Raw genomic sequence first — 26,847 nt, forward strand, 5'->3', positions numbered from 1 at the left:
TGCTCTCCCTGTCCTCCCCGCAGCCCAGCGCCCGCGGCTCCCCGCACAGCCCCTGGAGCGCCAGCAGCAGCTGGAACAGCCGCCGCTCCAGCTGGAACAGCATCGGCCGGGCCCCCAGCCTCAAGCGTCGGGGTCAGAGCGGCGAGCGCAGATCCCTCCTCTCCGGAGAGGGGAAGGAGAGCTCGGAGGAAGGGGAGAGCTCGGACGAGGAGCGCTCCAGCCGGGCTGGCAGCTTCAACGGCTCTTTGCCTCATCGCATGGGGTCGCTGGAAACAAAAGGCTCCTTCGATCTCCAGGATACCCTGCAGGTGCCTTCCCTGTACCGGAGCAGCAGCGTGCACAGCAGCCGGACCTCTGCCTCCGAGCACCAGGACTGCAATGGGAAGACCTCTCCGAGCCTGCTGCTGCACCAGCTGCACCTGGATGACCCCCGACAGGACTGTGACGACTGCGATGATGAAGGCAACATGGTAAGGAAAGGCCCCATGCTCATTTTGGGCTTTTTTCCTTGTGGAAGTGATGCACGTAGCCCTCTCGGGAGCACGCAGGCGGGTGTGAAGCAATGGTCTGCTGCAGGGGCTGGGTCTCACCAGAAGAGCACCAGAAGGTCTCTGGGCTGTGGATGCCACCAGCAATGGGGTTGCCATCGTATTAACTATTTCAGTGCAGTATCAGATGGTTCACAACGGAGGGATTAGGGTAAAACTCCCCAGGTTCCACTAAAAGGTGCAGAGCAAAGGCTGTCTCTTGGAAGTACGGTTTTCTGGTTTTAGTCTGTTTCTGTTGGTGAAGTGGATGAGTTTGGGTAGAGCCACATGATGGTAACTGGGGAGGTACTGAGAACATGAAAGCTGCAGCTTGTGGACATGATTTTACGGTATTTCACTGAGTTTGCTGAATGAAAATGGAATAGGAGCATGTGAAGGGATACAAAAAGCAGTGGTGACTCCAGAGAAGGAACAGGAAGAGAAGGAGAGTTAGTACTGGCAGAATGGAGTCACTCAGCTGTGAACTGCCTTTAAAAAAAGCCATTATCCCATTACATCTCCAGCCAGGATCCTCAGCCTGGGATTTTTACTGACTGTCTTAACCTGGTTTTTAACCTCCATAAAATAAATTGAATTTTTAAGAAAAGGAGCAGTAATTATTTTTGGAAAAAGCACTATCAAAAGTGATCAAGCGATCATGCTCTTTATGGCTAGCTAGGGATTTGCTTTTTCATGCTCCAACATCTACTGCTTTTTCCAACTCTCCCAGACCAAACATCCCACAGGTCCCTTCCTTCCCCCCGCGGAAGATCAGAAGCCAACACCAGCCCTCCTTCGCTGGACATTGTGCGATGGGACATGTCCCCCCTCTCCCGTCCCACCCAGCCCCGCAGCCCCAGCTGGTGCTGACAACAGGCTGTTCAATAAGATGCAGATTTTAATCTTTAACCATAAGCAGTTGCTTTTAGCCTAAACCAAACACCGTCTCCTGTATGCCAAGGTCTGGCCACGTAGGGTTAGACCAAAAGTCCCTCAATCCTCTCCCATGGGGAGTGGTCAGAAGAAATGCCTTGGGAAAGAATAGGCAAAATAGGGTAAATAAATTGTGCCTCAGTCCATGGTATAGCCACAACTGGGACATCTGCAGCTGGCTGGTGCCTTTCCCCATGCTCCAAAAGAGGTATTCACTGCAAATCACTAAACCAGATGGATCAGAAAATATTGCTTAGACTAGTGAAATGAGTCCCCAGGTTGCAGAGCTTCCCTTTGTGATTCCCTCCTGACGTTTGGGGGGATGCCTTGCCCCTAAATTAGCCTTGACGAAGTCAGAAAAAATGTCACTATTTTTAAAATGAAAAAAAAAAAAAAAAAAATTCAAAGCTCCCCCACCAACAAAAGAAGAAAACTCAACTGTTATTCAGATCAAAGTAATCCTAAATATGCCCTTCGCAACAAAGCTTCACATCTCTCCGTGCTGGCTGGTTTTGGTTGCCTCTGCGCAGAAATAAAAGGAAGTGCAAAGGCTTTGTTTGGATCTCCCAAGCTCCCATTATATTAGTGCCGCTCCACTGCCTTCAATGAGTTTATTCTGAATTGCCATCACTCCGAGTGGCCAGAATCAGGCCCCTGATAGCTCTTCTCCCCAGAAGTATAAAATCAGGGGACTGAAATGTGTTCTTCATTGCATGAGTGCAGGCAAGGAGAAACTTCACAAAGCGCACGATCTGCTGCCTAGTTGGGTTCACGTGGCTGTGACCGAGACCAGGGACCTGCTGCGAGGCCTTTGTTGTTCACGTCTGTTGGGTTTTGGATGCTTTTGCGTGCTTTCCTACCCAAATCGCTCGGTGCTCAGAGCAGAAAGTGAGGGAAATACTGAATCTGCAACCGAGTGTGTCCCCTCCTCCCAAAACCCTCACGGCACATTGCAATGGCAGCTCCTTTCCTCGTTACCTATTGCACTTTTTTTTTCTGTGGCGTGCGGTCCAGCCGCCCCCCTAACCCTCCCGGCCTGCCCCTGCTGCACATTTAAAATGAAATAATCAGGTCCCGAGCGTCTCCGTGCAGCTTCCAGCTTGCCTGGAGGTCCGTTGCCGCTTGTAGAGCGTTTTTCCGCAGCTCCCCCCCGTCCTTAAAATAAATCTTTTATAAACCTAAGTCTCTCCCTTACTCCGAGGAGTGCATCAGTCATCCTTTAATGCCAACTGCCTTTCATCCTGCCCTCAGAAGTACATTAATATCTGAAAGTCCTAAGGAAAAAAAAAAAAAGCAGCTATTTACCGGTAGCTCTCCGTGCTGTGGGATCGGGGGGCCCCGCGAACACGCTGCCAGGTGAAGGCAGCACCGCTGCCTGTTTGCGAGCAGCATCACACCACGTCCTGGCCCCTGCCCGCGTGCCGGCGGAGGGAGTTTGGGTGGTCTTACCCAGGGAGATTTTGTCTAAGTCACTGGAAACTGAATTAAAGAGTAGCTTTCTTCTCCCCTCCATCTTTATTCATCCTGTCCAGGTGTGTTTTATGAACAAATAGATATGATTTAAACCGCATAATTGATACAGCGCTTTGAACATAACGCAGGCTTGAGCAGCAATCAGCCCGATTGTAAGCAGTTGATGCGTGTCTGGACCTCGTGGAGAAAGCATTTGATGGGACTTAGGCTGGAAATGCTTGGGGTTTATTTCACAAATATCTTACATTTGGCTCAAATTAACTGAACTGCTCTGTTCCACTGGTGGAAATCTGCAGTAATTCCTTTGACTTTAGATTTCTGTGGAGGTACTTGGCCCCGTGCAGAGCAGTCGGGCTGCAGCCCCGGCCGAGCCCTGGTGCTCGCCCTTCCTCTAAGACGCTGAATAGAGGGACATGATGGGAGATCGCTTTTTGCCTTTGTTATCTGATTCAGCCCATGAACTGCAAGCTGCAACAATTAGCCAAACCCCAAAATATCTTTGGCATTAAAATTGGACAAAAGGAATATAAAGAAGCATTCTGTGCTGCTGACGCATTACCATTCACTACAAATCCCCATGATAAATACCAGAACTGCCTTGAATAATAGATACTTCTGGAAACCTTCCAGCTCGCAAAATGAACTGGACCAAGTCGCAGCTATTACTCCATGTCCAGAGGCCAGAGTAGCAATCACTGTTCTCACCCCAGCTTTGAGCAGGCACCTGATTTTTATCCATTTATTTACCTTCATTAAATCTATGGATAATTAAACTAACTAGGCTGCTCAAAGTGATAACACGACCCCAAGGATGCAGACTCTATTAAATACAGTTTAGAGAGAAGGGAGCAGTTCTGACTCCTTGCCTGGAGTTGGAAAAGGGATGTGAAAGCAGCCAAGACGTGGCCAAAACCTACCGGTGTGCCACGGCGTGGTCTGTGTGTGCGTAGAAGGGGAGGGTAAGGCAGATGGCTGAAGGAGATGGGTAGAAAGATCTAGCTATTTTTTGTTATTCGAACTTCTCTTGTTATTTTCACAAGGTAGTTTTCATTTTCTGAAGGGTTCAGGTTGTCACCGAGCGCTTTCATTAAGGCGGACACTACACTGGCTGTTACCCACCGCTAACGAGACCCCTGGCCGAGTGCGTACAGGAACAGAAAGCGCTTCCTCCATTCCCCTCAATTACCCTCACATCCCATTTTTACAGTCCAGAGTACCTCCAGTTGCTAACAGTGTGGCTCCGAACGAATCCCCCCCTCCCTGTTTCCAGGATGAAATAAATAAAAGTGCCTCAGCCCCGGGGTCTGGGCGCTCCGGGGTGTGAGCGGCGATTCCTGTCGCAGCTCCTTTTCTGAACATCTGCAGAAGAAAGCTGCAAAGAGCCCGTGCGGCCGTGTTCCCACGTGTGCGCACATCCAAGCTCAGGTGGCAGCGGGGAAACGCGGGTAACGAAAGAGCAAGGATTCGTTTTTATTTATTTGTAAATGCAAAGCACTGTGGTGACATTGCAGACACCGGTCTGTGGATTTATATTCTGGTGCTTCTGTTGGGAAGGGCTGGGAACGCCCTGGCGTGGTGGGTGAGATGTTTGCCTGACTTCTGCTGGTTGTCCATGCACAAGGCGTTAGCACTGCGATGTCAATTGGATTAGAGATCCTGACCCCCCCTTGGAGACCCACGGATGAGAAGGTGACAAAGCTAATCCAGAGGCTGTTGCAGCCAGGATGAGGCTTCCCCTTGGCATTCAATTTTGCATGTCTTCAGCTGACCTGTTGGCCAAGGCTTTTACATCTGCCCTCCTGGCCTTAAACGACCTTGCAGACGGTCTAAAATATAAGGATGTGTGGCTGAGGATGCTCTGTGGTTTCAAGTAGGAATTAATTTGCAGGAGTTGGATGGCCCGTGTTCACGCAGAAGGTCAGGCTGGCCACGGTGTTGCCCTCTGGCTTTATAATCTCCTATCTAATCTGTTCATGCTCAATGAGAAGCAGATGCTCACCATTGCATTCCAGGACCAAAACTCAGGTCCCAAATGGTTTCTTCAGCTTTCCAGTGGTGCATGGACATAGGGCTTGGCCCAGCAAGCAGCAGGAATCCCTCCCTTTGCTCCCTTTATGACCTGTGACATAAGCATTAGGTATTCTTTAAAAAACACCAAATAACAAAAAAAACCCCACAAAAATACCCAAAAAAACCTTAGAAGATTCAGGCAAGCATCTGACGAGTATCTGGATGGAGTGAGGCTGATTGGAGTGGCTTATCCATCCTCTGAGCAACGGTTTTATTTATCATGTTTGTCCTCTTGGCTAACTGTGTGCCAGATGCAGTTACCGTGCGGGGGAAGAAGCAAGACCAAACCCTGCGAGTTGCAGGGCCAGCAGAGCCCTCGCCCAGCTGCCAGAGCTCCTTCCCCTGCCCAGCAAGATCTTTTTTTTTGGGACATCATTTTATTTCAGCTTTACTGAGCACTTAGAGATATGTGTTCAGTGAAAAATTGCCCTGAGTCCTTCGCTTGGAAGTTTCGGGTTTGCTTTTTTTTTTTTTAACAGTTCTCTCTGTGTTTTCCTCCCGGTGCGTTTCTGCTGTATGTTTTCCTCCTAGAGCAAAAGGGACCGCGTGAAGGCGTGGGTACGGGCACGTCTCCCCACCTGCTGCAAAGAGAGAGACTCCTGGTCCATCTACGTCTTTGCCCCTCACTCAAGGTAAGGCAGCTGCACCTGGGCAGTGGCGGCGTGCTGGGCACAGATGCCCTTGTTACGACGGCTCGCTCTGCCCGTCTGTCCCCGAGGGGTCTCCGGGTGTCAGTCCTCAGAAGTCCCAGCCCTGCCCCTGCTCCGGCGCCACGTCGAGGTCACACAGCAAACAGCCGCCGGCTGCAGGGAGCTGCCCAGGGCATGGTATGGGCTTTATCGAGCTCATCGTTTGCTTTGTCAGTGACGCCAGTGCTCTGCAAGCTTTTCTCTCGATGGGGCGTGGAGAATTTGAAGCAAGGGGGAGAGGTGCTGCATTGAGCGGAGAAATCTGAATTTGCCCCCGCTGCACACTTACAACACAGCAAAGGACGCTCCTTGACCTCCAAAACCTGCTTTTCAGCCTGGACTTCTCTGTCCTCCCCATTCCCCTCCTCCCTCTCCCAACAACCCCCAGAAAACACCCTCTCTTTGCCTGCAGCCCCCCCGCTCTGCCCTTCCCACAGCCCAGCCGTGCCGGGGCCAGCTGGGCTCCACGCTTTCCCTTGTGTTCCTCTGGACATGCACCCACGCTCAACGAGGGTTTCCCGTGTTGGAGCTGGTGGGCCCTGGGCAGCATTCGAGTTCATTCATACAAAGATTAGAGAGATTTTCAGAAACAGACTTTGGGAAATGTAATACGGTATTATAAACCCTGGGTCAGTGTACAGCCATCTGTCGCAATAAATAGCTTCTGTCCCTTTGTTCCATGTGTGCTCAACCCTTACGGGCTTGCTGGGAGTATTTCTTCCTTTATTTAAGCTAAACCTGAGCACTACAGACCAGGTAGGGGGTTGGAGCCAAACCTGGCCGCGTGTCTGAGTTGTGGAAGCAGCTGCTCCGTTTCAAGCGACCCAAAGCCCCTACGAACATCACGAGGGCTCGCAATGTGTGGCCCAGTTCTGGAGCTCGGGTCCTTTTCTATTCATACCCCGATCTGCCTGCAGTGCGCCGCTCTGCCAGGGAGGGGATTGGGAGATTGTGGCTCATCTGCTTTGCAAACGGAGCCCTCGATTCCCTTGCCATGTGTCGAGCCGCTCTGTTCCTCCCCAACCAGCTAGTCTGTGCGTCCTCTTTTTTTTTTTTTTTTTTTTCTTTCTTCTTCTTTCTCGGCAGATTCCGTCTGATGTGCAATAAAATCATCACACACAAGATGTTTGACCATATCGTCTTGGTGATCATTTTCCTGAACTGCATTACCATTGCCATGGAACGACCTAAAATCGAGCCTCACAGTGCTGTGAGTTTCTGAGGTTAACCTTTTCCTGTGCTCCTCATGGGGCCAAGACCCGTGGCTTGGACCCCCCTGCTGTGCACTTGGTCTCACTTTCTTTCTCTTTTTTAAATGGGAAGCTGCCAACACCCCCTGCATATCCTTTGAATTAGGTACAGCAACTCTCCTGGTCCCTACCCAGCATCCTTTCAAAGTAAAGAGCAGAGCTCATGGCCTGCAATATATTAAATATCCCATTTCTGCCAGTACTATCAAGGTTTTAACACATGACATAAGCATGACATCTGTCTCGGTTTCCCTCTCTGATAAACCTTCAAACACTTTTCCTCTCTCAACACAATGTTCGTTTCTTCCATCTGTTCTCCACGGGCACGTATGCGTGGTGCGAAGGGAATGGGGAAACTGTTCATTTCCTACTCTTCTCTCCCCTTTGTGTATCATCAGCTTTGTTGTGACACAAGAAAAACTGAATTGATACATGCGCTGTAATGCCATTTCCCCGAACCATTTTGTTTTAATAGACTACGTAAGGATTTCTCAAACCAGACCCTCACAGCACCAACACCCATCCATCCGAGGGGCAGAATCATCCTATTGCTCTTTTATTTTAGCATAGATTGTGGTTGAGAGATACACTGGGCTCTTGCTGATGTATTGCAAAAGACTGCTCATATCGCAATCGCATAGAATGCTGTTTTGCTGATGTAGGCGTGTCAGGCTGTTCATTTTTGTGGATCTTCAATGTAAGACCTTAAAACTGGAGTCTTGGCTGCTCTGTGCCTATTTTAAGTTTTCCCTAGTAGTCCTCCTTACTGTAAAAGTTTGCTCAGTGGTCCCTCCCCTAAATCCATTTTTTTTTTTCTTTTGGTTATCATCCAGTCATGGCGCACCAACTCGCAGCTGCAAGAAGAGAGCAGGACTCCCTGCCAGCTGATCTAGCAGGAGGAAATCACCCTGCTGTTCCCCAAATGGGGCACCCTGAGAATGTCCCTTGAAATCCCAAATGCTTCTTTGGAGCCCTTTGCTGTGTCCTCAGAGAGCCACTATTCACCAAGGCTGGCTCCAAAAGGAGCTGTAGTTACACGGAGATGAAGGGAATGGGGTGATGTGCATGAGTCAGAGGAGTCCACAGCAAAGAGCTGTAGCACGAAAACCCAGGACTTTGTATATGAGAGGAGGAGGATGAGCTGGTGGTGTCCCTGGGCATTGGAGGAGTGCAGAGAGGAAAGGAGACAGGGACTGGTGTGAGGTTCATCAGTATCAGGTTATAACCAGGGGAACCAAATTGGGTCACCCAGGTCGGGAGCTGAGCCGGACCACAGTCTGGGAGCAGCAGGGAGGAGAAGGGGGCTGCTGAGCGGTGGGGCAGGGAGCAGGGGAGCCGGGAGGAGTGCGCGGGCCCTGCCTGCACTGCTGGAGCTCTCATCTGGAAACTGAGGGAGTTAGTTTAGCTTGAGTTGTTTAAAATAATTGTACTTTGCTTCCCCGAGCTGTGGATTTTCTAGCCTCTTCAAGCGAGTTCTCTCTCCCCTGTCCCAGTTTCAGCTGGCTTATCGGAACAGGGGATGCTGTTGCTAGCCAACACGCGCTCCCCGTCGCAGAGTGCGCGACATGGGCCGGGGAGATTATCCTTCAAAACAGCCACACGCTTTGCCAGAGAGGAATGTAATATCCTCAGTCTCTCCTCCATGCTATTGCTGTTTTATCTCCAGCTCCACAAGCAGGTCCCTACTCTCTTCCTCCTGCATTCTGCCTACCCCTCTACAGCAGTCTTTTGTATGGCAGTCAGCTAACGGCCGGAGATGTTTCCTATCACAGCTCATGCAATCACAGTGCAGGTCTAGGACCTAATTAATTATGGACCCAGTATGGAAACAAGCTACTCTGTGGTTCCTGAGTCACTTTCAGTAAATCATGATCTGGCAAGCGAGAGAGTTGCCAAGGTGTTTTGTCTTGTTTAAATTGCATCTCATTTTGAGCAAGAGATCTGCATCTCTTACAGGACTGCTCTGTAGGGAGAGGCAGAAATAAATCCAAAATTGTTATTAGCAGAACTGGGGCTGGTTCGATTGTATGCGTGCATACATACATGCATGCACATCATCTTTTCTCCAGCCTCTGCCTTCTGCTGACCATTTCTCAGTACAGGCAATCAGAGATTGTTTGGGGATTAGGGAAAAGTGTAATTTATTTAATGATCATCATTAAAAAGAAAGGTTTCTGCTAACGACAGATAGGGAACCAGTCCATGGTCTCATCTGTAATCACTAGCTGCTATTGCACAGCAGTGGCAGTGAGGACCGTGTGGTCTGGTGGATAGCGCAGGGGGCTGGGAGATGAGACTATTGGGCTTCATGCCTAGGTCTAGCCTGTGGCTTTAGGCACGTGAATCAACCTTTTGGGGGCAGGTCTCAGCTGGCATAAACCCCCAGAGCTTTGCTGGCTTCGGTGGAGCTGTGACAACTCATGCCAGCTGCGCGTTGGTGTCCCGTGGGTCCTGCCTGCCTTGCAGCGCAGCCACTTTAATATTGACTTGATTTCTAGGAGAATTGGGAGCTCGGTGATATTTGCACTGTGCGGTGACGTCCGCAGGTGAGGGGCAGGTAGAGGTTTGTCAAGCGTGCTCCAAGGGGGGGATCTGCCTGTTCCTGTCTCAAACGATCCCCCCCTTGGGGGCGGAGGGCGGGGTTGGGGGTAGGTGCCGGCAGTTGCCCCTGTCCATGGTGCTGACACAGACCCGGGCACGGGCAGGGCTGGACCCCGCCGCGTGCTATTGCCTAAATATTTGGATTTTCCCCACTTCGCGAGCAAACAGTCTGAGGCTTGTTTCAGCACAGAAGCTGGAGAACAGTTAGCAACCACCCAAATATGCACAGGGAGATGTACAGCTGCGGAGAGCAGGCTATAAAACATTGTCTCTCATTTTCTTTTTTATAGGAAAGGATTTTCCTAACGCTCTCCAACTACATCTTTACAGTTATCTTCCTGACTGAGATGACAGTTAAGGTAAATGTAGCTGGAGGATAAGTGCGCCTGTATTGCACTAGTGATATTTTATTATGGCAGACTTGCAAAACCCCTAGGTCTACCAGCTATGAGCAAGGTGTATATTTTCCTCTTCTAAACCGTATTCAAATACGCACTACATGCCTTATTCTGGGCACGTTTTACATCAGAACAATTTCATTGAAGTTGCTTTTGATTTACACCATTATATGAGCAATGGGATGCTTCCATTCAGCAATCCTTCCCTATTCAGCAAAGCTCTTGAACACATGCTTAACTTCAACCGTGCATGTAAGTCCTTTTGTCTTCAACAACCAATTGTCCTCAACAACCTAAGCAGCTATGTGCTTTCCTGAGGAGGGAGAGACTTAAGTACGTTGAAACATTTGCTGGATTTGAGGCAGGAGGCTCAGAAACCCATTGCTGTAAATCTTTCTTGTGTAATTTATAATCATCTCGCAGAACAAGTGCTCTCTCTTTGGAAAGTTTCTCTAGTTTCTTTATTTGCAAAACTTGTAAATGATTGCTTTGGGTCAGCCACTCTGAACCTTTGCTCTAGCAGTCTGTAGGAATAAAATATGATCAAACTTTTTATGCTAGAGCTAAACATGTTAGGAGCAGTTTTGTGCACTAGGTTTAGCTGCATTAAAATATATCAGCTGTAAGGGACAATCTGGGATGTTTCTGCAGAAGTATTTTTACAATTCTTGCAATATAACACTTTGCTGATTTGTCTAATTAGGCTTCTATACTGGGAAGCAAATGGACTCACAGACTTGTATCTGTAAATAATGCATTCTCCGCAGGTTGCTAACTGGAAGAAACATATTGGATGCGATATGACTAATTTGTTGCAACTTGGTGTCCGGGCAGGTGGTGGCACTAGGCTTGTGTTTTGGGGAGAAAGCCTACTTGAAAAGCAGCTGGAACGTGCTGGACGGGGTGCTGGTTCTCATCTCTGTCATTGACATCCTGGTCTCGATGGTGTCAGACAGCGGCACAAAAATCCTGGGGATGCTACGGGTTTTGAGACTGCTGAGGACCCTGCGGCCCCTAAGGTAAGCAGAGGATGAGGAAGACCTAAGAGAATGTAGGGTGTGTGTGCCAAAGGCGGAGCTGAGCCTCTCCGCCAAGCATCAGCGTTCGTGCGAGGGAAGGGGCAGGCGAGACAAGGGCATGGCGTCTGTCGCCAGCGTTGTGCCCGGCCTCCTGCTGCTCCGCAGACAATGAGCGTCCGCAGGTCCTGCAGAGCTGCAAGGAGCTCCGGGCGCTCGCTGTGTTTTGGGACTAACCCCAAGTGTAGTAGTAAACTGATCAATGCCTCTTTTGCTCATTAAAACACACATCCCCTGCTATTTGTGTTCTCATTTGCTCTGTGTAAAGTGCAGCTTAACAGCTTCTTCTCTCCCTTTCCTTCAGGCAGTCAATGGCTTTTGTAACAAAGAAGGAAATTAGTAGCAGGTGGCAGTTCATTTTTAAGGAAGCAGAGCCTAAACTGTTGCTTAACCTAGAATGCAAAGAAGCTTTTTCCCCCTCAATTCCCCATTAATTTTACAGAGACATTTATTTTGAAAATTGCCCAGACACGATGAAAGCTAACTTGGTGCCCCATCTCTGACAGCAGGCAGTATCCCATGCTCCAGGGGCGGGCACCCTTCTGACAAGAACCTGCCCAAGGATAAGCCTCTTCCAAACAGATAGCTGTTTTGTCCTGTACCCCAGGGCATGGGGGTTTCTCTCCATGCTAAATGCAGTCCCTCTTTAATACCATTGTCGCTGCTCTTGTTATGCAGCAGCTAATAAACCTTCCTGCTCAAAGCATCTTTGTGTGCCTGTCATACCTTACTGCTGCTTCCTTCATAAAAGGTTCGCTTTGAGTCAGGATTTTCTCTTTCAGGACAGAAAAATAGGATCCCTGCTTCTGACAGGAGAGCTGTTTTACTACCCCTGTGTGAATAATAAGTCTAAATAACAATGGTCATGCCTATACGTATATCTTTCAAATATTCTTAACAGCTATGAAAGGCATTCTGTTAAATTGGGCTATGCGTATGTAGTGCCTGGTGAGCTTTAGGACGTGAGCTGCTTTTAATCATTTTTATCTGGACAGATAGCATCACTGGTGTGGTTCAGCTCCCTGACCATATGACTAGACTGTCTTCCTACGTGACTCCAATTCAGACTTTTTTCTCTTCATGTGTCCCCCGGCATCTCCGTGTCAACTGTAGTTTCTGGGAGCAGTTTCTGCCAGATTGCTGGTTTGTTAGATCTGCTCCACTCCTCTGTTTTGGCTGATTTTTGGCCCATGTTAAAAAAACCTACAAAATAATCTGGATAGCTCTGGGTAAAAGGAGTATTAATTTCCCATCTCTGAACTGTGGAATGCAAGTTTCTTTTTTGAAGTGGTGTGGTTAAATCGGATCTAGAGGAAGAGGCTTGGGTTGTGCTGAGCCCTACTAGAATCACTTGTCTGACCTAGTAAAAGCCCTGCATGCTTCTTTGCAGATCCATAGGTCTACCTGGCCAGGACCTGGGTCTTCATTTACTAGAGCCTTTCTCTGCAGTCACCTGTGTGCATGAGTATCTGTAGTTATAGGGAATAATCCACTGAGTAACTGCAGGCTGGAGGAATTCCTGCCATCTGGAGCATGTGCAGGATTAGGCTCTTCCATTGCTGTTCCATTCCTGTTGGCATTTGATATGTTTTCTCAAGAGAGTGTGTGAATGTTTTCAGCCAACGTACTGCTTTCTACTACAAAGGAAATGTAAAAAGACAGCAACAGGCCTATTCCCTAAATATGTTCACAATCAGTTCTGTTCTCCTGTAATTAGATTTGTAGGAAATGAAAAAGCAGCCATCAAACTGGGGGCTTTTCAGTAAGTCATAAATCTCCGCATGTGGAAACCCATCTGCCTCTGCGATGCGCGTCTGGGCTGCCCTAAGCACGCCTCTGCCCGCAGCTGCCCGCTCTGCCTTTGCTGCGGGCTGCGCCACGTGGCTCGGGGATCACAGCGTCACTGCCTGGGATGTTCAGCTGGATCGACACGGGATGACAGCGGGGACAGACGACCTGAGGTCTTTGCACACTGTGGCTCCCGTCCCTGCGCCCGGGTGAAGTCCCCTGTGGAGACTGAGCCAATGTTTTTCCCTTCCAGGAAAGCATAGGGCAGAGACCAAAGCGAATGCTCCGTCCCCACCACAGAGAAGCTAACCCAGCTCCTTCTGTCCTCCCTTTCTGTGGGCACTTGGGGACAGGGCTGCAGGGAGGACACCCTCAGTGAGAAGCCAAGCCACGGCTGCACGTGTCACGTTCCACTCAAGGGCAGGGACAGCCCTCATCGTCTCTGCATTGCCTTTCCTGGTTGATGGTCTGAAGGCGTTCTTCTTGCAAAAGACCTCCCTCACTCTGCCTCTTATTTTCTCCTGTGCAAACAACCCCGTTGCTTTATGCAGCACACAAAGCCACGCATGCTTGTGCCTTTTGCACTGGCTTTAAAAAAATTGGTCTGTGTGCCAATCACAGGCTTTTGATTGGATGATTATCAGCCTCCGAATTAAATCCATGAGAATTTGAGCCCAGCTTTATGACCAGAATTCCAAAAATATATTCACAAAGGAGTGACATTTAAAGATGTTTCCATGACCCTCTGATGTTTCAGCCAGTAGAGGGATTGCTTGTACAATAACATTCCTTCCTAATGCGTTCAACCTGCTGTTGTTGGGATCGAGTGTTGTAGCTTAAGATACAAGAGAAATCAAAATTGAAAATTTATTCAGAATTAATGTGGATGGACTTCAGTGCTGTTTTACTATCTACAGAGCCTGGGCTTTGACTTCTAAAGCAGATGGATAAATTATTCATTTTTCATACCATTGCAGTATGAAATAGTCATTTCGTAGACTCTTCTATCTATCATATTATCACCTTTGCTAATTTTTTTTTAATCTGTGGATGAAGGTCTTCATTAACATTGATCTGCTACTTCATCTAAGTGCTACTTCTTCTGAGAGCTTTGATCAGACTAGCAGGCTTAACATTAGTAAATGTGATCCAGCTAGGGTGAGGCTGGCAGTGGGTTTGGAGTGTCTCACACCAGGGCTTTAACAGCATTGGGAATGCTGAGACCAGCAGAACCAGGAGGAAGTTGAGGCATTAACAATTCTTTACGCTGGAAAAAAAATGTTCTCATTTCAGTTTCCCCATCTGTCATACGCCTAGTGCAGACTGGAATTGTCCTGAGTGCAACCTCGATGGTTCTACGGCTCTGGCATGCCCAGAGGGCTCTGGATCAGCTGCATCCTTCAGTGATAAATTGCAGGAGTGGTGGGTCAGATAATAGGAGTTTACAAACCTGGTATCAGCAGGACCTTGGGCGGTATTGATGAGGTGTGGGGATGCTGTATGTTGACGTATTGGAGATGACACTAATAACCTGGAAATGCTGAGGATTTCATTGGCACTTCTTAAGGAGTTACGAGACTCTCAGGAGAGCGGCAAGAGTCTTTGCGCAGACTTGCCTCGATGTTGGATCAGGCCCTTAATCTGAGGTAGCTCCAAGGTCTGAAGGTTTTCATTAGTAAGAACTGTTATTTTTCAAGACCTTTTCAAAGTCTTCTCTCCCTGTAGGGCTGCAAACAGAATTGCTGTGGAGCTAAACTGGTGGCACCTTTTACCCTCATGCATTCTCATTTGAGGAATTCCCTGGTTGATCAAAACTCTGAAAGCAGCCAAATGCTGCAGTTTCTCAGCCCCTTTTTTCTCGACACACATGACTTTGCGAAGTCAGATGAGTAACCTCCTATTTTCTCTCTCTGCTGGATACCAAATAGTATCTCACACGGGAAATCACTTTATTATTTCTAGAATAGGCTTTCTTAATAAGTGTTGGAGAAAATTATCAACTTCAGACTCTGGAGACTAAATTTCTTCCTTGTTCCCCCTAATTTAAGGATGCTCCAGTAGTTAGACCACAGGCCTTCTGTTTAGAAGAGCTGACTTCAGTTCCATCCTGTGTGACGGTGGGCAGAATACCTAAGTCAGGATCCCTAAGGGTACCTAAGTACCTAATTTCCGTTGAAATCATTGGAAATGAGGTGCCTGCATACTTCTGAGAACGTGGCTTGCAGTCCTCCCATGCCTCAGCTTCCCATCTGTCGTTTGACAGTTGCAGTATTTCACCCAGGACCGTGTGAGGGTAATATGTGAGGGATGGTGAGCTCTTTAGAACATCTGAGGATTCCTAAGAGCGATTCAGCCTTAGCCTGCCTGGCCCAGTGCCCGCTTCGTGCGCTCAGAGGGAGTGGGCAGAGCCCTTGCCCTGTGGACGCTGCCCACGCGGCCGGATTCACCAGCTCAGCGAGCTGCGCACACCAACCCGCCGCCCGGGCTCCTGGGCTGGCCTGGGCTGGGGCTCAGCCCCGGGGGTACAACCTGGCGGCAGCAGCGTGGCTGCCCCGGCAAGGACCTCGGCCTGGGCTGATTGACCTGGGCAGTTTTGGCAGCCCACACCGGCCCGGCTCCACGCTGCCACGGCTGCGTGGGGTCCGCACTGTCCCCTGGGGCATCTCAGCCTTCAGCAGCCTTCTGCTCCCTGAGCCGTCTCACCCCCAAGCCCATTCCCTAAAATAACCCGGGTCTGAGCATTGGGAAAGCGAAGCGTCTGCAGTAGGGAGCCACAGCGGCCACCTGGGAGAGACACCCAGCGTGAGGAGTAGCAGCATCTGCCTTTTGTGTCCCACTGGTAAGGGAGTGGATAAAAATACCCCATCTGTTCCTTTTTTAAAACGATAATTGATGAGTTGCCCTTGATGTTTGGAGTAAATATTTAACCAGAAAAAAGGGGAAATAATTTTTAGTTTTTCAGGATACTGTCTAAAGCCAAGAGTTTTTGAAAGACCTGGTGCCTGTGCACTGAGCTCTGCAGTTTGCTAAACCTGTTGGCTCTGGGGCAGGAGAGGGTTGGCGCAGGCTTGGCCGCGGTCCCGGCTCAGGCCGTGGACGTGGACGTGTCCGTGTCCGTGGGGGCCTCTGCTGGGAGCACCACAGCCGGGGACGGGGAGGGAGCAGCGGAGCTTGGATGCTCTGCAGGCAACAAAACTCCAGCTGTGCTTCTGGTGGTGCAGCCTGCCTTGGGGCGAAACGGGAGAGGTGGCGAGAGGACTCCCACGGCGAAAGAGAGAACCAGGCAGAAACAAGAAGGCGGGGAAGTTCAAGTGTCCAAAGGAGTCACAGCCGGTACCCAGAAGCACACAGGCGCGTCCCTCCCTCTGCTTTCCACAGCAGACAGCTATTTGCCTTGGGAAAGCAGTTTCTATGGCATCAGTACGAGTTGATTTACAGTGCTAGCGAAATGCTTAATTCCAGTTGGCATCAAGAGGAGGGAGACATGCAACCTCTTCACATGCCTTTCTCAGTCTTCAGGTCTGTGAGCCTGAATACCTCGTTCATCTTGCCCAGCATGTGAGATGGCTTCTCTAAATCACACAAGCCTTGTCCTTTCATTGTGGTATTGTCCTTGAGGGCACAGTACAGTTTGTTCTTTTTTTTTTTTTTCTTTTTTTAAACCTGCTTCGGTCATGATGTCCACGTTATTCTCCCCCAACCTTCCCATATGTTATGAAATTCTGTGCGGTACCAGACAGAGAGGAGCTACATAAATAAGGTTAGATGCCTGTGGTCCTGCTGATGGAGTTTCAGCTGGAGGACGCCGCTGGTTCAGTAGCTGAAGCTGTGTAGTGGGTATAAAGCAGAGACTGTGACAGTGCTGAGGGGTAGCTCAGGTCTCTGTACACAGCAGCTCTATAAGGACAGGTACAGATTTTCTTTATGATGAGGGTGGTGAAACACTGGCACAGGTTGCCCAGAGAGGTGGTAGATGCCCCATCCCTGGAAACATTCAAGGTGAGGCTGGATGGGTCTCTGAGCAACCTGATTTAGTTAAAGACGTCCCTGCTCATTGCAGGGATTGGACTAGATGACCTTTAACCAACCCAAACTATTCTATGATTCTATAATCGCTACAGACGTGCAGGCAGCTGTGTAAGAGTGGCTGCTCCGTTTCACAGACTGAGACAGGGAAATCAAGAGCCTTGTCTAAATCTGCACAGGAATGGAGGCTGGGAGGCCTTCTCTTTGCAGTCCTGGACAGGCTGCAGGCATAAAGATGTGTGTTTGTGGATGGCCCAAATCAAGAGTCTGGGTCCCAGGGAAGGTGTGATCAAGGCTGGAAACCTAGAGAGCTCTTTGGACCAAATGCTAGGAAAAGGAAAATGCCAAGGCTTGAATATATTATAGTGAATGGTAACTCGAAGGTGCTGATCAACAAACAGATCAAGAAAAGGTAGTGGGTTAGATTAAAACCATCACTCCAAGTTTGAAAAATATGGGACTAGTCTACATATATTCCTTTCTGAGGTCCTTCTCTAGTGACTTTTCTGACCTGGCTCCTCATATGTGGTCTCCTCCTCTTCTTTTATGCAAAGTTGTACGTGTAGGCAGAGACCCCTTTCCCTCCATCATCTCACAGGTCAATCTTACAGAACTGTTTCTTCCATCATGATTTTTGTGTTATTTGCCATTCTAAAAAATTCTCTAATGCTGTTTTCTCCACATCGTCTATCTTGATAGGAGGCAGAACTGGCCAAGAACAGGTCTAACATAGCTTTTGTGCTTACTTGCCCCCACAGAGTCATTAGTCGAGCCCAAGGACTGAAGCTGGTGGTGGAGACTCTCATGTCATCCCTGAAGCCCATTGGGAACATCGTGGTCATCTGCTGTGCCTTTTTCATAATCTTTGGGATCCTGGGAGTTCAGGTGAGTCCCCTGTAAGCCTCAGCACCTAACCTGAAAGTGTAACAAGCCCCAGGTGGCCCCACATCTGGGTATCTGTACCAATGGGCACACTAAGCCTTTCTGAAATGGAACCAATGAGCTGTTTGGCTTTCTTGGGGAACGCTCCTTGCTCCTAGCGAGGAAGAAGCAGATTTCCTATTATTGGTCGGCCATTAAAACCTCATTCTCAATTAACAACCTGACAGCAGTGGCCCAGCAACACGCATCCCCAGCCATAGCTGAAGGAGCAATGGTTAGAGCCAATTAGTGGGTTTGGTTTTGCCTCTCTCCAATTCCGTCGAGGTCCTCTGCCCAGCTCTAGAAACGTGTGTTGGTTTTGAATCTGTAACTTTGCCATTGTTAAGAGCCTGCAACGACTCAGACCAAGGGTTTATGTGGCTCTCCGTCCCCACCCCAGCAGCACAGCGTGGCCTTTCTAGTGCTCTCAAGGCACATTTATTCCTGGCTTCCAAGTCTTGGCTATGTGTCACTTGACATGTTGAACTTTCTTGAAGCTTCCCTGTTGCATGCAGTGATACAAAAGCCAACATGATGACCCCCTCAAAGGGACAGAATGGGCTTTCTTCATCCTTTCCTCACCACAAGGACTTCTGCTCTGCCTGCAGCAGGATGTGAATCAAGATATTTCTCCATTTTCTTCCCCTGGCCACACCACAGAAGGGTCAGGCCTGAGGCATAACATGTACCACCAGAAAAACTCTGCTCCGGGAAGCTGTTAAATCCCACTCCTGTTTCGTCTGGGAGATAACATGGGGACATGTTATCTCCACCTTTCTTCTAGGTATAAACCAATGGGGAAATAGAAACTCTTAAAGCTGAAATTGTTGGTTTGTAAACTCCAGAGAGACCTTGACCTGGAGATTCACTCAGATTCTGACAGCTTGTATAACTGAAAGCTTGCAGAAATAGAGATTTCTGAGTCTGCTTCCCGCCAGCTCTGCTGGCAATATCCTCCGTCCCAGGAGTGCAGGAACCCAGGGGAAAAGTGGCAGAGTTTCCAATGCAATCGGTTTCTCATTACCTGAGAAGAAGAGATTGTTTCATATAAATATTCTGACATAACACTTATTTCTTTCTGAAGTTTACCTGATCTGTCACAGCCAGCTTTGGAAAGCAGCTTTGTTTGGCTTTGTTTTGGAAAGGTCTTATATAATATTTTATACAAATATACTGTTTAAATAATAAATACAGCATTGAAAATAAACAGAGAACAATATCATGCCATGCATAACCACCTCAGCAGCTGGATTGGCCTGGCATTATAGGACAACGACATCCATCCATTATACTAACTGGATTCATAAAACTAAGCGTATCCCCTAAAACAATATAAAACTCAGACACAGGAAAATTTATGCCAAACAACAAAACTTGCAGTATGCTCCTTGAATTTACTCCTTGCTAACTGATTGCTTTCCCTAGTGACAGGCAGTCTTATGTTAAATTGTCATGACTGTTGATGTAGATACAACCAAGACTGATCCTGTATTCAGGATGCAAAGTTCTCAGTTAACATTTATGTCTAATTAGGTGAAAGATGAGGGCCGTAGCTATTTTCTCTAAAATGATGCTCTTTCAAAGTTACAGTTGGTTTTCCCATGTGAATATAAACTGGGATCAGAGTAGAGGTTTTTAATGCCGTTGAAATCCAGACGTCCACGTTTCCTCTTAGCAAGAGTTTTCGCTGTAGAGCTTGCCCACACATGAATAGTCATTAATAAGATACAAGAAATAGCTAGCTAGAACAAGCACAGTAGGAAACACTGGGTCTTTCGCTTTCAGAAGTGCCGAAATCTGAAGCACTGTCAGGGATTGGCATTTTTGCAAACTGGGCTTTGTATTTCCGAACCCCGGTAGTAGCTGTGTTATTGCTCCCATCTGAGTGGCATTACAGTCCAGCTCCTGGAGAAGTTATATTTATAGACAATGTATTAAACCCAGTTGTTTACCTTCTTGCTTAATTAAAACTTTTCTCTGAGAAGGCTATATGTCCCCAGCCTGCCTTACCCACAGATAGTGTTTCTCCATGGAAAGATCAGGGAATACTTCTCTTGTTGCATCCAGAAGCTTTATGACTGCGTTGAATGGTGATTAATTTTGCATGTCTAGAGAACATCCTTCTGCTGTTGATTTCTGAAGGAAACCCATGGAGAAATGCGTGGGTTTGTCTTGTTTGCTATTATTTCTACTGATATTTGTCTAGAACAACAGATCAAAACCCATCAGCGTCTCATCTCTGTATACCCAGGTGGTGTTTTAAGGAGCCTGGAGAGCAGGCTGCCATTTTCCCCCGAAACAGTAATGTCAATAGCTTCTGTCACCAAATAAAAGCAGATTTGTTGGATGTCTCCCAGGCTTTGGTACCATCCATCCTGCTAGCATCAGTCACCCGATCTGAAGCAGTAATCATCCCTCGCCACTCCGTTCCGTGCCCAGGAAGCACCAACTCTAGAATTAAGTGTGTGGAGGCTCATGTTCCTTGCGCGGGTGTAAATCAGGAGCTGACTCCCCAGGAGCCGCACCCCTCCTGGCTTACAGCAAAGGAAATAAGGTTGGGATCGGGCACCCCGCACCAGGTGGGCTTGGCTCCTTAAGCTCTGCACAAGGAACATTTTCAGAGACCTCTGCACGGGCTGCAGGGCCTGATGACGGCTGGAGAACAGGATCAGAGGCCGGAGCTGGACTGACAGCAGTCTGGATTCAGCAAGAGCCCAACGTCACCCGCAGCAGCTCAGCTCCTATCTGACGTGTCCCCTCGTGACCTGTAAGAGCAGAGCTTAGTCCATCGCGGTGCCTCGTCACTGCCGCCTTTTCCCTGCTGGCAGAGGCCCCCGTTACACTCAATTTGCTGGTGACTCTTGAAACCAGCATCGCTAACTGGGCTGAGAGTCGCCGGCGTCGCTCCGCGTGTGGTGAGAAGCCATCAGCCGGTCTGGGCTGTTAGTGGTGGCCACGCTTGAGCTGGCGACCCAGAAGCAAAGGCCTTTCGGCCAGTCTCAGATCACTGAAGCAGACGGCCTAATGCACGAGGTGGGTGTCCTAAGCGATGTGAAGTCAGGCGTTTGCTCGTTAGGTGCACATTATACAGGCTGCTTGCACTTAATAACCTGCACGAATGAGGCCATTCCCCTTAACTTCCCTGCTCGGCATGGGCCGTGCAGGGTGCCCAGGAGAGACGCCCGTCACCCGCAGAGAAATCCTGCGGACTGAGCCCTTACGGTTCCTCTCTTCTTTGCGTGTTTTGCAGCTTTTCAAAGGCAAGTTCTTTGTCTGCCAGGGGGAGGACACCAGAAACATCACAAATAAATCGGATTGTACAGAAGCAAGCTACAAATGGGTCCGGCACAAGTATAATTTTGATAATCTCGGCCAGGTATTAATAGAATGGTAATCTGCTTCTTTGCTCCTTTGCCTCCTTGACTTAAAACCTGTGCATTATTATCCCATGGGATTTTCTTACAGGGCACTACCAGTCACAGTAAATATTCAGTTCACATACACAGCGTTCTGTCTCCGTAAATCCCAGAGGTAGTGTTTCCAAGCAGGCATACACTTCTTTTCGGAACAGAACAAGCACATGTGGCTTCGTGGAGTACTTAATTGCTTCACTGCTACATAACAAAGCAAATATATCTTGCAGAAGGGCTTGTCTAATAGAGCCGGACACTTTCAACCATCTCTGCAACACAGCCTTATTTTAGCAGCATGGTAAGGACTAATTAGTCGGGAGCTGTAGAGACCTGGAGGGTGGAAATGAAGCTGCTCTTGTCTTTGGCTTTGTGGTTTCCGAAACAGTGCTCATTGCTGAGGTAGGCACTGGCAATGACAGGTTTTTGCTGCCAGGAGAAACCTTGGGCATCAAAGTGTCCCATTATCAGACAGGTAATGATAATCCTGAGACAGGAAAGGGCAAAGAGGAGTAAAATGTTACAAGTAAAAGAGCTTTAGTGCAGCTATGTCTAACTTTTTTCCCATCTATCTCTAGGCCCTGATGTCTCTCTTTGTTCTGGCCTCCAAGGACGGGTGGGTGGATATCATGTATGATGGCTTAGATGCTGTGGGAGTTGACCAGCAGGTACGTGCTCTAGCAGAGCTGTAAGAAATGAGTTGTCGAAGGTCGCACATTTTGGCTCTTGTTTTGCAAAGTGCTGTTGGCTTCCACAGTCAAATGGGACATGGGGTTGGGATCGAGGGAGGCGTTTAACCCAAGTCCTGGGGCGTGACAAGGAGTCCAGTGCAAAGTCTGGATTTGGACCTAGCCTTTTCCCTACAGATTTTGCAACACGACTGGTGTAACTAGCATTAGGAGAGCTGTGCCCGTCAAAGAATGGTTTGCCTTTTTAAGCAATTTGGACATTTCGGCAGAAAAGAAGTGCTTTGGTAGGTACAGGCTTTCAGTGAGGGACTTACAATAGCTGCAAAGGATGCTACTGTCCTGCTCTTGGGAGAACAGAGGTGGTTCTTCTGTCCTGAACGTGCTTCGTGTTTTGGGAACATTCAGTTGAAATGTCTCATAAGGCTCTAATTTTCAGGAAGAGCAGAGCACGCTGGGCCACCTCAAAGGGGCACCCACGGGTTTTGTGGATGGAGCAGCTGTATCAATTTGCTGCCCCCCCCCCCCTTTTTTTTTTTGAGGCTCAGTTGACATTTGCCTTCCTCCACTTTGCAGCCAGTTATGAATTACAACCCGTGGATGCTCCTCTACTTCATCTCCTTCCTGCTGATCGTGGCCTTCTTCGTCCTCAACATGTTTGTGGGGGTGGTGGTGGAGAATTTCCACAAGTGTCGGCAGCACCAGGAGGAGGAAGAAGCCAAGAGGCGGGAGGAGAAGAGGCTTCGCCGGCTGGAGAAAAAGAGAAGGAGTAAGGAGAAACAGATGGCTGGTCGGTAGTCTTTCCACATCTTTCTGAGTCCTGCTTGACCTTCCACGTGATCCCCTCCTCCCTCCCCTCCCTGCCTCGCATCTACTGATCATTCTTCTCCCAAAAGCATGTCCGGCTATAAAATTTGCATGAAGGAAATAGTGTCGTTTTAGGCTGAGCAAGGAGCCATGGAAGCCTTTTTAATGGCTGCATGATTTGCAATGACCTTTCCATTGGAGGTTATTTAAATTAAAAAATAATAATAATAATCAGGCCTGGAGCTTCTTGGATAGCAGAGCTCAGTGTTACACAAATAGTGACAACTGCAAAGATCAGCAGTGCCGGATGGCACCATAAATCTTCTGAGTCATGAGCACTGTTGCTGATAACTGGATTCACTATTTGGTTTATTACAGCCTTGTAATGCCACAGTGATGTTACCTGTCCCATTTATCAAGCGGGTTTATTTATTTGCACAGTAGCACCACTGCTATTCAAGAGTGTAATAAAATAATGGAGCCATCTCATTCTAGTAATGCTTAAAAACTCCTTAGAGAAACATATCAATGCATTTGCTTGAGAAATACAGATTAGAGAAAAAAAAAAAAAAAAAGCTGTTGAGGAGAGTAACTAACTAGACAAAATAGCACTGATGCAATTTGAGCCAAGCTCCAAACTGGATGTGCAAGCTTGCAGTCTTGCCTAGAGAAGGCTTTACAGACGAAAGGAGGCTAGACCTCCGCTCTGCCAAAAGTCTCCGACCTGACATTTGTCTTTTAGTCTGTTTTTCTTTTAGTTTGGTTGGATAAGAAAGAAATAAGTCAGCCAGAGGCTACAGGTCGGAGGTACTCTTCTTCTCGCATGCTCTCTTTTCTGACTGAATTTTCTCCGTTGCCCTTCGTGTCCATGGCCTCACGTTTTCCCTCCCTGGTCAGTCTGCCTGCTTCTCTCTCCATGTCCCCTTTCACATCTCTTTGCTATCTTTGACAGACTTCAGTACTGTTTAAGGGGCTGTCTGATCAGGCACTTGTTCCTAAAGCTGGTAATATTAAGTCTGTTTTATTTTTTTAATAGTCTAAGAGATGTTTAATAGGCTTAGCCGTACAATCACGTACCACGACGGTGTCCCAGCCTCTCTTAATTCAGCACTTTCCCAGCACTTTCCTTTGGTCATGTCTTTAAGTCCCATGAGCTTCAAAGACTTTGTAACCAATAGGATGTATCACACCAGCCTCTGGACATCAAACTTTGGTTTATGCTGAGAGCCTGGCTTCCTCCATGGTCAGTGGAAAGATGGAAGCTTTCCTCAAGAGCGATGGAGGACATGTTAGACTGTTCTCAGTTAAGTGGGATACAGATGGAAAGAATTTTTTTTGTTTTTCACGTCAAGGAAATGCCTAGAAAGCTCTTTTGGCCAATCCAAATTCCCAAACACAGTTTCAGGCTGATGAGCTAGAAAATGCTTTTAAAGGCTGGATAGAAAGATCACTATTTAAAGTTTCAGTTTTGGAAAGCAGACATTTCTGTAGAAGAAAAATAGATGTTTAGCTATTATTAATGACCTTATTTATAATGCTAGAGGAACTAGATGAAGAAAGACATAAGTCTGGGCAATTTCCCAGCGGGAAGGAATCACAAACCATCCTTGGAGATGTAGTTATTCATTCAGTCCTATGAAATGCCTAATTAAAGAGGCAATAAACAGCTGCTTTACTGAGGATCAAATATTGCTGAGTATTCATTCACCATAAAAGCCTTTCAAGAGCAAAGTATGAAGCCCTCCCAGTCAGAACAGTTCTCCCAATTCACGTTGAGTGAAACGTTGGTTTTAGTTGACTGTGTCCAGCTTTGCCCTCAAAGGCAACAGGCGTCATTGCTTAGCTTCATTCTGCATGGTGGGAACTGGCAGGTGATACCAAGACTAGGGCTTTGATTATGCCAGCAACTGCCTGGGGGCTCCTTTCAGCTGGGCTTCCCAAGTGTCCCCAGTTGCCCAAACCAACCTATGGATGTCAGACGTAGACATCGAACTAGTTGCACAGTCGGTTTTGATCGTAGACTCTTCAAACGCAGTTACGCAATCAGACACCTGAAAACCAGAAGAGCATGTGGGATCCCAGCTCGGTGAGATGCAGGCAGATGCCAGAGCCATCCCTGTCAGGCGTGCTGGCCCAGCGGGGTACGTGCCCTGCCTCAGGTACGAAGCCCGTCTGTGGGCTTCCGCCTGCGTACGCGGGAGAAGCACGAGAGCCCTTCCTTTTCCACAATGACCCCGTGTACCCGAGCCCACCCTCCAAAGGCGCAAGGAGAGGGTCCCGCAAGGAGACATTCCCAGCAGAGATGATGGAGAGCCCGAGAGCCACAGGGACCTCTGACGGGGAAGGGAAGTCTTGCCGTGTGTCCTGCCGGGTGATTAATGCCGTTTCGTTCTTTTAGATCTAATGCTGGATGATGTATTAATGGAGAGCTCAGCCAGTGCAGTGCAAGGTACTGGGAAGTCGGCACGTCTCGTCCCACTTGAATGGCAGTGCTGTGTCACTAACGGCTGGCCGCCGCTGCTGTGAGGCATCCCACTAAACCGTGTGTGTGGTGCAAAGCTCGTTTGCTTACTTCATGGCACACGCATATCATTCTGAACTGCAGGTCTGCAGACCTGGCTCAGGACTGACACTTGCAAACCCTTAATTTGTCCCTTGATCATGTTATGTTTTCCAGTATTTTTTTCTGGTTTTCATTAAGACACTGTCAGACTCTTCATGGCTTTTTTTTAAACCTCCCCTTTATTTTTTTTGGTTTTGTTTTTCTTAGAGAATAATGACTGGACTGTGAAATGGGTCCTTTATCGTTTACTCCAGCTTTCCAACCACCAACTTAGGAGCCTCTGAACAATTTGCAGGAGTGTCTCTGGAAGGCAGTCTCACTTAGGGAGGTTATTTCATTATTTCTCCAGCCCTTGCTCATTGCTCCACAAACTCTGTGCTTCAGGGAGGCATGGTATTTTTTCAGCAGGATAAAATTCAGTACGGTGCAGAGCCTCGGCGCTGTGACGGAGAGATCAACCCCGCATCACCCCTCGGCGTGGGCGTGGGCTTTAGACGTTGTGCTGCCCAGCTTGTAAATTCTTCGTGTTGATTGAGAGTTGCTCGACCCGTGAGGCGTCTTGTGAATGAAAAGAGATAAAGGTGCCACCTCAAAGCCTTCCCAGGTCCTGGTGGGGATGGAGCAGCTGGGGGTTGGACCTGGCCACCCCAACCAGGGCTCGCTCACGTCTCACTTTGCCCTCCCCCTTCGCCAGGTTGGTGCTCAGGGCTGCAAATCTGTCCCTTGCTCTTCTTATTTTTAGGAGAAGCTTTGATCGGGCAAGCGCTTTGTTTAATTCCTAACTTAAGAATATTAGCCCGAGTAATTGAAGAAGCGCCAGCATAGAAACAAATATAGCTGTAATTTTTGACAAAAATAATATGCTAGGAAAATCGTGCCATTAAAACTCTCACCTGTTGAACAAGCTCCCACTGCTTGAGATGGGAGCAGGGCTCCATCCACCTCTCACATATTGCAGGGAGTTTTGATGAAATAAAAATTGCAAGGGGAGGGCTGTCGGCTTTTCCTGCAGAAGATAGCTCAGGGAGACTGAGGTTCCGACCTTATATTTCTAAGGCCTTGTTGGAAGTTATCACAACATGCTTTAATAAATCCTGAATCCCCTTCCCTTTGCCACTCCTGGTATTTTTATTTCTCTGCCTTCATTCTTGCGCTTCATGGTAGGGCTCCTGTCCTCTCCTGTGAAACGGGGGCAGCACGAGGTGGTGTTGTCACTGTGTTTGAGGGTCTGTTTATTTTTTCTTCCTTTTATTTGGTTGTGATTCCCCTCCTGGTCCTACAGAGCTACATCAAGGCTTATTTTATTTTATTTTTAAGGTGTTGAACTCATTCCAAACCCCTCCGTTACCCTGCGCAGGCTCAGAAAGACTCTTAGAGTTTGCCTTTAATACGTGTGCAATTGTCAGGTCTGTGCTTTGTGTTTCCTTTTGTTGTCTTTTCTTTGGATCCAGTGGTAGTGAATGTGCCATGCTGCTCTTCAGGCTCCGGTGTGAGGGAATAGAAAAGTTTTATTTCTGAACGTGACTATTGGGGCTATTAGGGAATCAGTCCCGGGTGCTGTAGACCAACCTCCTGTGGTTCAATGAGAAATCTGGAGTTGTGACCCCAAAGCTTCTCCACATCTCTGCA

At 48.2% G+C, this 26,847-nt stretch overlaps 1 protein-coding gene across 1 annotated transcript in view; it reads left to right on the top strand.

Moving 5' to 3' along the window:
* The window catches only part of CACNA1G (calcium voltage-gated channel subunit alpha1 G), a 146,618-nt gene that overhangs the window by 92,410 nt on the left and 27,361 nt on the right, over positions 1–26,847 (top strand). Inside the window, exons 17-26 of the mRNA XM_082008204.1 lie at positions 24–470; positions 5,535–5,635; positions 6,779–6,902; positions 9,834–9,902; positions 10,776–10,960; positions 17,590–17,716; positions 21,003–21,128; positions 21,741–21,830; positions 22,425–22,617; positions 25,054–25,104. Coding sequence (XP_081864330.1) covers positions 24–470; positions 5,535–5,635; positions 6,779–6,902; positions 9,834–9,902; positions 10,776–10,960; positions 17,590–17,716; positions 21,003–21,128; positions 21,741–21,830; positions 22,425–22,617; positions 25,054–25,104 — 1,513 coding nt within the window. The remainder of the gene's footprint in view (positions 1–23; positions 471–5,534; positions 5,636–6,778; positions 6,903–9,833; positions 9,903–10,775; positions 10,961–17,589; positions 17,717–21,002; positions 21,129–21,740; positions 21,831–22,424; positions 22,618–25,053; positions 25,105–26,847) is intronic.

Source organism: Phaethon aethereus, assembly GCF_964289735.1.
Source record: "Phaethon aethereus genome assembly, chromosome: 18".
Classification (NCBI taxonomy): domain Eukaryota; kingdom Metazoa; phylum Chordata; class Aves; order Phaethontiformes; family Phaethontidae; genus Phaethon; species Phaethon aethereus.